Source organism: Salvelinus namaycush, chromosome 38, assembly GCF_016432855.1.
Source record: "Salvelinus namaycush isolate Seneca chromosome 38, SaNama_1.0, whole genome shotgun sequence".
Taxonomy (NCBI): domain Eukaryota; kingdom Metazoa; phylum Chordata; class Actinopteri; order Salmoniformes; family Salmonidae; genus Salvelinus; species Salvelinus namaycush.
In genome coordinates this window covers 18,557,873-18,569,778 of record NC_052344.1, presented here as the reverse complement: position 1 = coordinate 18,569,778, position 11,906 = coordinate 18,557,873, and the positions used below count along the sequence as shown (strand labels likewise).

Sequence of the window (11,906 nt, the reverse complement as noted above, 5' to 3'; positions counted from 1 at the left end):
ACTGGCATTTGATGCCTTCTCTCCATTTCTAGGCTACTTACTATATATTCATATTTCTAATCGTGGATGGTTGTTCATTTCAACATAGGCAACACACTCTCACCTAACTCAACTATGGCTACAGTTTAAAAAATGTATTTTAGATAAATGATTGTGAGGTTAATTCATAGTAATAACGGGTTAATTACATGGGCAAGTCATAATTGTTTCGGTTAAATATATCAAGTAATTTACCCCCCCTCCCCTCTGGAGTAATGGGAGGAGTCTATTGGTTTCGCACTCTGTCCTGTGCTTCAGAAGCAGATTACCGCGGGAGACACTGATCACCCAACAACCGTAGTGAGTGACAGTAGTGAGTGACAGCTCTCGGACGGGGACAACGTGAGCACGATGGAGTGTTTGTAACTCTGCTTTTGTAGGGGAACGTCAAGTCCACATTCACGGACCAAATTACGGGACTATGCCCAGTGCCGATACCGCTGTGGATAAAAGTTTTTCAGAAGTAGAGAGATATAACATCTGCGGCGAAATGGTAAATATGCCTTCCTGGTCACATCGTCGGCGGAATGACAGCGACTTGCTGTAACGTATCTGACTGCGTCTGTAGAGCTAGCCAACATTTGTCACGTTTGATATTCGGTAGCATACTATCACTTCTTCGTGGCGGTTATAGTGTACAATATCGGGAATATGTATCATCTATGTTGTTAGCGAGAGTAACAACAGCCAGTTGTCTCTATGCGAATTATCACAACTAACCGTAGCTAACAAAGTATTTGGGCTATAGTTTATCTGTGACTGAGTCGAGTTCGGAACCCGTTCCATCGTGCAGCGCATTCCCAAGTGTTGGGGCGACTTGATTTGGAAATTATGTGCACCGTATCCATTACATCATGTGAGACGTTGTAGTTAATTGCAACAGGACATGTTTAGGAATCTACTTTAGGAATAATTTCAGATAATTCCATAGTTAGACAGGCAGTTTGTAAATTGTGGTCATTTCTTTATTGCTTTAGATTTTTTTGGTATCTAGCCAACACATGTCTAACAGAATTTGTTATTTATACACTCAGTGTTTGTATCTTTTGTTTTGACAGACAGATATAAACCGGTTAGTCAAAGATTTGTACTGCTGGGCAGGTGTTTCATTGAAGGCAACAGCAGCTCTTTTCACAAAAAACATAACTATTGCGTGCGACCTCTCTGTCAAGTGCTCGTCCATGAACACAACAGCTGTTGAACAAATTTACGAAGTAGGTTCTAGTCATTCGGTTCCTTTACCCCAGAGGTTTTGTCGGGAGCAAATGTGCAGCCAGATGTTTGTGGTGGACGTGGCCCCTAAACGCTTTGCTTTATATGGTCATTCCCACTCTATGTTGCCACGGTATAGTTGTTTTGTCCCTGGTGTTTGTGTTCATTCTTAACTGTAATATTGTGGGTGAGATACAGTGACGAGTTATACTTATAGAACAAACAACACTGATAGCTGATCCCCATACCATGCCCCATTTAGGGGATAGGCTATGCAAAACTAAATTGAGCTATTTATCTTTGTATAAGACAAACCACCCCTTCAATTAATGTGTGAAAATGTAAAGAAAGATATGTAGTCAGGGGTCTAGCTGGTATTCAACTATATATCCCTTATAGAGGGGAGGCATAGGGGAAAGGATGCAGGTTTTGTGATGGAGAGTCAAGGGGAAGGCTGGGGGATGGCACTGGCATATTCCACATACTCTATCTGACAGTGGAAATCCTTGGTTGGCAACGGCCACTGGAGTGGAAAGGAGCGTTTGGGGGCTCTCGCCAGCCATCCATACGTTAATTAGCGTGGCTGGAGAGTGGCGGCTTGTCCGTGAGTCAACCGGGACGGGATAACCCTGGCTGGAACAGACTACAGAGCAGGGAGAGGAGATGCTGAGAGACAGAAAATACACTTTTCACTCCACCCTCCCTAGTACACATGCCCCATATTTTCATTACAGGATAGTTGTTTTGCAGTTTGAAGGAAAGTGGCCTAGATTTAACATCCGCATACTAGCATTTACATTATGGAAGACAATTCCATATGTTGTTGTTATCACTGGTGATGATTACCACACACACACACACACACACACACACACACACACACACACACACACACACACACACACACACACACACACACTAGCCAGCACCACTCAATAGTCAGTGTGTGTCTATTTGGCATCTGTCATATAAAAACTGGGCCCCTCTTCCTCTCCTCTCTCAGCCCGGCCACCATCCCCACTCATTCATATTTAACTACACACACTGACAGAAGCTGGCACATTTCACTGCATATAACGTGATTTCAGAGAGAGAAAGCTTTCAAACCCTTTACATCAACAGAGATGCTAGAATTGTAATCTGACAAACAGGCAAACGGACAGAGAGACAGACAAGCAGACATTGTGATTGATGGAGGGTGTTATTAAGGTTGGATGTTATTTATTCATTAGTGCCTCGCTAGTCTTTCCATCTTAAGTACTGAATACACAAAGGTCAGCTCCACCCTGTGTGTGCGTATATGGTGTAGTGTCGCATAGTGTGTGTATGGTGTAGTGTCGCATAGTGTGTGTGTGTGTGTATGGTGTAGTGTCGCATAGTGTGTGTGTGTGTGTATGGTGTAGTGTGTGTGTGTGTATGTAGTATAGTGCCGCATGTGTGCCTAATCTATCAGAAGTTTATGGGGAGAATAGGCTGTTTCTGTCCTTTTTCTGTTTAACTAGCAAGGTTTTCCTGCCTTGCTGAGAAAGAGATGGAGACTCGTAGAAAGAGCAAAGAAGGGATGGGTTGTTTTTTCCTCTCACAACTCCCTGGAAGTCTGCCCTTGGGCAGAGTAAGTTTCTTAAGGCTCTGTTTTTCCCAGCCTGCTCCACTCATGTAAAGACTGGACTTTTACTGCCTGAGGTCTTATTCCAACGCGACACAGGAATAAAAATAATGTACGGATGGGTTTTGTGTGTGTGGTATGTGTGTGTGGTATGTGTGTGTGTGTGAGTGAGCGAGTGTATGTGTGAGTTTGCGTGTTTGTGCATGTGTGTGTTGCTGAGCTGTTTTTGGCAGTGTAGTAACAGGCCATTAAACAGTGTGTTGTGAGTGGAATTTACTGTGGCCCCGGGGCCAGTGCATTGGAGAGAGAAGTGGCTGATGGCACATTCCAAAGGCCTTAATGGCCGCTTGCTCTTCAGTAATTATGAAATATCAAGCTAGTCGGATTGACTACTTTCTGGTATTATTTTCTATGGTGCCAAAAGTGAAAAAAGTATGGATTGAGGATATATTGGAGATAACAGACAGTCATTAGAAATAATTCAAAACTATCAGAATGCAAGGAAACCAGGCATAATCTTTATAGCAGATTTTGAGAAAGCCTTCAATGAAAGTACGGCTTGAATTTATTTATAAGTGCCTGGATTATTTCAATTTTAGAGAATCTCTTGTAAAATGTTTAAAAGCCATGTATAAATAATGGTTATTTCTCTGAGAATGTTGAATTGTTAAGAGGTGTAAAACAGGGTTGCCCTCTTTCACCATACCTGTGTGCTATGGCAATTGAATTGTTAATTATAAAAATCAGATCCAATGATAAAATTAAGGGGTTAAAAATGTGTGGATTAGAAACAAATGTATGCCGATGATTCAAGTTTTTTTCTTGATTCCACAGTCTTCAACCCTGAACAGTCTTATTGAGGACCTGGATAATGTTTCCAGTTCATCTGGATTAAAACCCAACTATGATAAATGTACTATATTACGGATTGGGTCTCTAAAAGTCACAAACTTTAAATTGCTATGTGGTCTCCCAATTACATGGGTTGATGGTGCTGTTGATGTGCTTGGTGTATACGTTACAGGAAAGTTGAATGATCTTGCAACTGTCAATTTTGATAGAAAACAGATAGGACCTTGAAACTTAGATAGGATCTTGAAACCATGGGAAAGGGAAACACCTGTCAGTCTATTGGAAAATTACACTGATTAATTCTCTAGTGACATCACAGTTGACATATCTATTCATGGCTCTGCAGACTCCAGGAGAATGCTTTTTCAAGTTATGTGAGGAAAAAATATTTTATTTAATTTAGAATGGAAAACAAGTTGAAGTTAAACGGGTATATTTATATAATGAATATGAGTTTGGATGGCTAAACTGATTAAATATCAAGGCATTAAACGTCTCTCTTAAAGATTCTATTATACGGAAACAATATCTAAATCCAAACTGGTTTTCCAGTAGGCTACTAAGAGACACATCCAATGTTTTAAAGGGGGCTCTGTGCTGTTATACAGATTAAAACTCAATTTCCGGTGAATTTACAATGGAACACTGTTTAAAGTATCTTTATTTTTAAATGAAGCTATACAGAGTTGGCTAGAATTCTAATTTTATCCTCCAGAAGAGGCAGAATCTATATTACAGAAAATAATATGGCTAAACTCCAAAGTACTGATTGAGGATGAACCAATTTTCTTGGAGACAATGTTTAAGAAAGGTACCCTGTTTATGAATGAAATTGTAAACAACGACAGTAGAATTATGTCATACAACAAATGAATCCAGGTGTATGGAGATGTATGCTCAATACAAAATTATAACCAACTCATCGCAGCTCTGCCACAAAAAATGGAAGAGGAAATTACTTAAAAGAGAAAGGAATGATTTATACTGAACAAAAATATAAATGCAACATGCAACAATTTCAACTATTTTACTGACTTACAGTTCATATAAGGACATAAGTCAATTTAAATAAACGAATTAGGCCCTAATTTATGGATTTTACATGACTGGGCAGGGGTGCAGCCATGGGTGGGCCTGGAAAGGCATAGGCCCATCCACTTGGGAGCCAGGCCCACCCACTGGGGAGCCAGGCCCAGCCAATCAGAATTCGTTTAACATTCAATTCTCTGGCAAAAGCTCTGATGGACATTCCTACAGTCAGCATGCCAATTGCATTCTCCCTCAACTTGAGACATCTGTGGCTTTGTGTTGTGGAGAAATGCTCACTAGCAGGGATGTAATCAAATTTGTGCACAACATTTGAGAGAAATTAGCTTTTTGTGTGTATGGCCATTTTCTGGGATCTTTAACTTCTACTCATGAAACATGGGACCAACACTTTACATGTTGCGTTTATATTTTTGTTCAGTATAATTTGTCTGCCACTAATAAAAAAAATCATAAATGGCTTAAAAACAGTATTATAAATTGTGAAATGTATCAGTTTCACGGTCAAGAGGGTTGACAACTATGCCGCATAAAATTCAAGATAGTTGGGAACAGATTTCCTATGCCCCAATACCATGGCATCGGGATTATGAGCTGATATACAGTACAAAACAACAATTGATGCATTAATTTGTTCTTTTCAATTTAAGCTATTATATTTAATTCTCGCTACAAACAGAATGCTCAGTATATGTGTCATGCCCTGACCGTAGAGATCTTTTTATTTTCTATGTTTGGTTGGTCAGGGTGTGACTCGGGTGGGAAACTCTATGTTCTGTGTTTCTATGTTTTGGCCGGGTATGGTTCTCAATCAGGGACAGCTGTCTATCGTTGTCTCTGATTGGGAATCATACTTAGGCAGCCTTTTTTCCTTTTGTATTTTGAGGGTAGTTGTCTTTGTTAGTGGCCTGTATAGCCCTAGTAAGCTTCACGTTCGTTTCTGTTGTTTCTTGTTTTGTTGGCGACATTTATAATAAAATAAAATGTACGCTCACAACGCTGCACCTTGGTCCGGTCATTTCCACGACGACGGCGATCGTGACAATATGGGTTATTCAACAGTCAGACCGGTGCAGACTCTGCCATGCGGAAAGAGAATTAGTAGAGCATTTCTCTTGGTACTGTCCATCGCTGGCTTGTTTTTGGAGTCGGGTCCAGGAATGGTTGTTATGCCATAATGTCAGGGTGCTGCTGGACCTGCAAACTGTATTGCTGGGGAATTTGAAGGACCACAGTCAGTCAAAAGGAAATATAATTGTGCTCCTGGGTAAAATGTAAATTTTTGGGGCAATTTCAGCAGAAATGTTGCTGATGGGGAGGTTCAAGTCTCTAGTTAGACACCATGGGAGAATGATGGAGAGGTTCAAGTCTCTAGTGAGACACCATGGGAGAATGATGGGGAGGTTCAAGTCTCTAGTGAGACACCATGGTAGAATGATAGGGGAGGTTCCTAGTGAGACACCATGGGAGAATGATTGGGAGGTTTCTAGTGAGACACCATGGGAGAATGATGGGGAGGTTCCTAGTGAGACACCATGGGAGAATGATAGGGAGGTTCCTAGTGAGACACCATGGGAGAATGATGGGGAGGTTCAAGTCTCTAGTGAGACACCATGGGAGAATGATGGGGAGGTTCCTAGTGAGACACCATGGGAGAATGATGGGGAGGTTCCTAGTGAGACACCATGGGAGAATGATGGGGAGGTTCAAGTCTCTAGTGAGACACCATGGTAGAATGATGAGGAGGTTCCTAGTGAGACACCATGGGAGAATGATGGGGAGGTTCCTAGTGAGACACCATGGGAGAATGATGGGGAGGTTCAAGTCTCTAGTGAGACACCATGGTAGAATGATGGGGAGGTTCAAGTCTCTAGTGAGACACCATGGTAGAATGATGAGGAGGTTCCTAGTGAGACACCATGGGAGAATGATGGGGAGGTTCCTAGTGAGACACCATGGGAGAATGATGGGGAGGTTCCTAGTGAGACACAATGGGAGAATGATGGGGAGGTTCCTAGTGAGACACCATGGGAGAATGATGGGGAGTTTCCTAGTGAGACACTATGGGAGAATGGAGGGATATATCAGAAGAGGAAATGGTAGAACGGTGATTTACTGGGCAAGACGGCTTTATCTGTGGCTGTCTGAAGGTGGAATTGATTGGAATAATTTTATACACAAATGTACAGTATAAATGTTTGAGGTCCTCCAATCAGAGGTGAGGGTGTGGATGGGATTATTGTATGTTTTGTGTTTCACTATTTATGTTTTGTGTTTTGGTTTCATGCTGTGAGAGGTGTGTGTTGGTCCTGGTGGTTATGAGCGGGGCCTTGCCGGCATCTCGGGGCGGGTGGGGCGAGCGCAACCACTGACCAGAGCGCCAACATTAGTATTTTCTTTGTATTGTTGTTGTTTTAAAGAAAAAAATTAGATTTAAAAAACTGTGTGCTCTCAGACCAAATAAAAATCAATCAGGGCAACAGTTCTACAATAGGTGATTAAATGAGCTAGCCTCAAGGGAACAAGCGCTTGAGTTCTAATTTAATGTTGCAGTTGTTTCCCATGCTACACAGACACTGTTTCAGTCTGGATGCATACAGTATTAATGTCTACAATGAGCCTGCCTTATCTGACCATCTCAATCAGAGAGCCCACATACCTCATACTACTGTCCAATCACCAATCACCACAAATCACTGAAATTAGCTCGGTCTTACCTCTGTGGGCGAAGGAGGGAGAGGGGTAGAGAGAGGGTGGGAGGAAGAGGGGTAGAGAGAGGGTGGGAGGGTGAGGAAAGGCCTCAATGTATTGAATTATTGGTCCCTAGTCTCTGAGACGCTCCATTGGCCATTATGGTGAGGGGTAGCCTAGCAGCTGTCATTCCCTTCTGTTGTCAGGGCAACCACAGGAGTCTCACCCCTTCCCCACCCCCCCCAATCTTATACAGGCTTTGCCGCTGATATCTCTTTCTATGCTCCCCATTCTCTCCCTCTTCCTTTCTCTCCTCTCGCTCTGATGTCTCTGTGCATGAATGATGCTCAAAGGCATTTATTCACTTTGGGGGTGTTGCTCTAAAGCTTCTCTCTCCCTCTCTTTATCCTGTCTCTGTGACATCAACTGTTCTGTCTCTCTCTCCCTTTACGCTGTCTCTGCATGATCAATTGTTCTGTCTCTCTCTTTGTCCTGTCTCTGCGACATCAACTGTTCTGTCTGTCTCTGTACCGTATTCATGGACTCGCCCTGAGATGTGTGAGTTGGTGGGTAGGATATGGGTTATCCATGGTGTTTGGGCTAGGATCTCTGGGAATGAGGACAGACTTATAGCCATCGGGGAGACAGGGAGACAGGGAGACAGAGACAGAGACAGAGAGACAGAGAGACAGAGAGACAGAGAGACAGAGAGACAGAGAGACACAGAGACACAGAGACACAGAGACACAGAGACACAGAGACAGAGAGACAGAGAGACACAGAGACACAGAGACACAGAGACACAGAGACACAGAGACACAGAGACAGAGACAGAGACAGAGACAGAGACAGAGACAGAGACAGAGACAGAGAGAGAGAGAGAGAGAGAGAGAGAGAGAGCCCTCAGGCAGAGTGGCGTGTTGGAGGAGGAAGAGATGAAGAGGGAATCTAGTCAGAGCAAACAGGGGTTTGATTTAATACACTAAAGTAGCTACTAGCTAGCGGCCCCTCTCCTCTCCTAGTCAGAAGACTTGGCTGAAGCTATACATATCTGGACCAGGTTGGCAGAATCTTTTTAGGTATTTCTCTCTATCCCTCTATCTTCCCTTCTCTGTGGATCTCTTTCTGTGTGTGTGTTTTGGATTAGGGATTGAGCGTGAGCTAAGCCTACAGTGGACAGACACGCACTAACAAACCAACAGAGATGCCGGGTATAGTGAGTAACACAGCCTCGGATTAACACACACATACGCACTCACTCATCAAAAGGATTTTCTGTATCACCGAGCTGTTTTAACATATTATACCACAGGCTCAGAGCTGACTGGATCTTTTTAGTCAATCATTATGAAACCAATCTCTACCTGAAGAAGCTTATGTGACGATGCAAATTGTTGCCGGCCATAATATCGACTCAAGTAATGGCCATACAGCCCAGCTGTCACATTATAAAGCATTAAACACTAGTCTGCTGACTGTGTCCGTGCACACACAGCCTATTCACACCAGTGGAGGCTGCTGAGGGGAGGACGGCTCCTAATAATGGCTGGAATGGAGTAAATGGAATGGCATCAAAAACCTGGTTTCCATCCATTAAACTCCATTCCAGCCATTATTATGAGCCGTCCTCCCCTCAGCTGCCCCCCCCCCCCCCCCCCCCCCCCCGATTTACACTCACAGGAATACAGCTGGTTCATATCAGCGAGCTAATTCCACTAGATTAGTGTGAAATCTACTGTACCTACAAACACATTCAGTGCTATTCAGTTACTGTACCATACACACACAACACACAGGGGAGTGGTGTGTGTGTGTTAAAGAGAGCAAGCTAGATCAATTATCTGCCCTATTCAGTTACTGTACCATACACACACACACACACACACAGCCAGGCTCACAGATTGAGTTGACTAGATCAGTGTAGATTACGTAACACACAGGGGAGTGGTGTGTGTGTTAAAGAGAGCAAGCTAGATCAATTATCTGCCCATTGGTTCCACTGACACATCTTCACATGTGGACGCCAAGTCGGTAAACTGCTTTCCTAAGAGCTCTGACACGTGTGTGTGTCCTGTGTCTGCCGTGTGCTGCGCAGTACGACGTGTTCTTCATCAGAACTCCAAAGATGGACGGTCTGTGTTGTGTGAGTGCGTCCATAAATCCACCGAATCTGTTACCTTTTCATCTGTTACCTTTTCATCTGAACTATCTGTTGCGATCGGCAGAGTGGGCCATCAGATATTGTTTATAGTTATTACCGCGGCGCGCGGCTTGGAGCGCACACTTCAAACCTATTGTTTAATGTAAATGGTCAATGATCACGGCCCTACAGATCATCACAGGCCAATCATGCCATCGATATATGGTTAATATGGAATGAAATGACATGTACATATGAAGACAAGCTTGAAAGGGTGAAATATGAAACGTCATTGTTTGCTGAACTGATCAATTCTGATATCAAACTAATGGGGATTATAGATTGAATAACCGATCACTGATTTAATTATTTGTATTCTTCTTCTCATGATTAGGATGAATAGTTACGAGCCTAAATGACTCAATGATGATTCCTATTAACTTCTTAATGAACTGAATTGCTGAATTACCTAATTATGTTAATAATGAATGATTGTTATGATTTGATCTTTGTGATTTTTGAATTTGATTGAATACATGTTATTCTGTTTGCTTTGTTATGCAGCACAGACTACCCAGTAAATATACCACTTTATGGTTAAAGGAATTCCTGCCTCAGTCTCATCCATTCCTCTGTCACCTGACCCGTGACCACCTGTTCACCTTCACTGTCAGTCATTCTACCTGTCCAGCTACCCACACAGATTCCACTAATCTTTCAGTCGTACAGAGGCCCATTATCAGCAACCATCACTCCTGTGTTCCAATGACACGTTTGTGTTAGCTAATCCAAGTTGATCATTTTAAAAGGCTAATTGATCATTAGAAAACCCTTTTGCAATTATGTTAGCACAGCTGAAACTGTTGTTCTGATTAAAGAAGCAATAAAACTGGCCTTCTTTAGACTAGTTGAGTATCTAGAGCATCAGCATTTGTGGGTTCGATTATAGGCTCAAAATGGCCAGAAACAAAGACCTTTCTTCTGAAACTCGTCAGTCTATTCTTGTTCTGATAAATGAAGGCTATTCCATGCAAGAAATTGCCAAGAAAGATGCTGGCCTTCTAGGCAGAGCTGCAAAGAAAAAGCCATATCTCAGACTGGCCAATAAAAATAAAAGATTAAGATGGGCAAAAGAACACAGACACTGGACAGAGAAACTCTGCCTAGAAAGCCAGCATCCTGGAGTCGCCTCCTCACTGTTGACGTTGAGACTGGTGTTTTGCGGGTACTATTTAATGAAGCTACATTACAACAGGATTACACTGTTACACTTCAACTCTTCTCCTACTCTCTTTCTATCTATCCCTCTTCTCTATCTATCCCTCTTCTCTCTCTCTCTCTCTCTCTCTCTCTCTCTCTCTTTAGGCCTAAATCAATAAGATTACATGGTTACACTTCTTCAACTCTTCTCCTACTCTATCCATCCCTCACTTCTTTCTCTTTTTATAGCCACCCCTCATCCGTCTCTCGCTTTCTCTCTCCATCTCTTTATCCTCACCCACCTCTCTCTCTCTCTCTCTCTCTCTCCATCTCAAAGTGCTCATCCTTCTCTTTCTATCCTCTTCTCTCTCCATCTAAAAGAGTGTGTTTGTTGAGGGTGGTGGCTGCTGGGTAATCTTGGCTCTGGAAAAAAAAGAGATGAAATGTCAGATTACAGAAAGGAGAGGATTACATCTTTTCAGGCTTTTTTGGTGAAGAGGTCCTGCCCCACCTGACACACACACACACACACACACACACACACACACACACACACACACACACACACACACACACACACACACACACACACACACACACACACACACACACACACACACACACACACACACACACACACCCACCCCAGCCTTACCTCTCCCATATGTTACAGGAGTAGTGTGTTCCCGGATTTGTGCGTGTGTTGTTCGATGTCTGTGTACTGTGTAGCCTTATTTATCCGCCAGTGTTTTAGTTAGTGCGTGTGTATTGTTCTCTGGGTGGCTGTTTAGTCATAGTAGAGCTCTCCATTTTGTAAATTGATGTTAAAGGTCCATCTCAATATCAATCAACTCATTTCTGGGTAACAATTAAATACCTTACTGTGATTGTTTTCAATGACAATTGCTCCCCAAAAAATTTGTGGGGAGGGGAAAACTAGCTTTTATTGGCAGAGAGGTTTGGAATTCTCTTTCTTATTGGTCTATTAACTAATTACCGCTTGGTGATGTCACCAGTCAGGCCAAAACTCCATCCCACCAAAACAGGCTGAAATATCAGGCGGTCTTTTTAAACAGCTCTTACACTAAAAGGACATTAACATCATTTTCACAGTATTAT

General features: G+C 42.6%; 1 protein-coding gene across 1 annotated transcript in view; it reads left to right on the top strand.

Moving 5' to 3' along the window:
• The first annotated feature begins 334 nt into the window (after positions 1 to 334).
• Positions 335 to 11,906, top strand: part of LOC120032301 (transmembrane and coiled-coil domain protein 3-like) — a 48,015-nt gene continuing 36,443 nt past the window's right edge. The window contains exon 1 of the mRNA XM_038978327.1: positions 335 to 532. Within this exon, the coding sequence (XP_038834255.1) occupies positions 461 to 532 (72 nt within the window). The 5' untranslated portion in view covers positions 335 to 460. The remainder of the gene's footprint in view (positions 533 to 11,906) is intronic.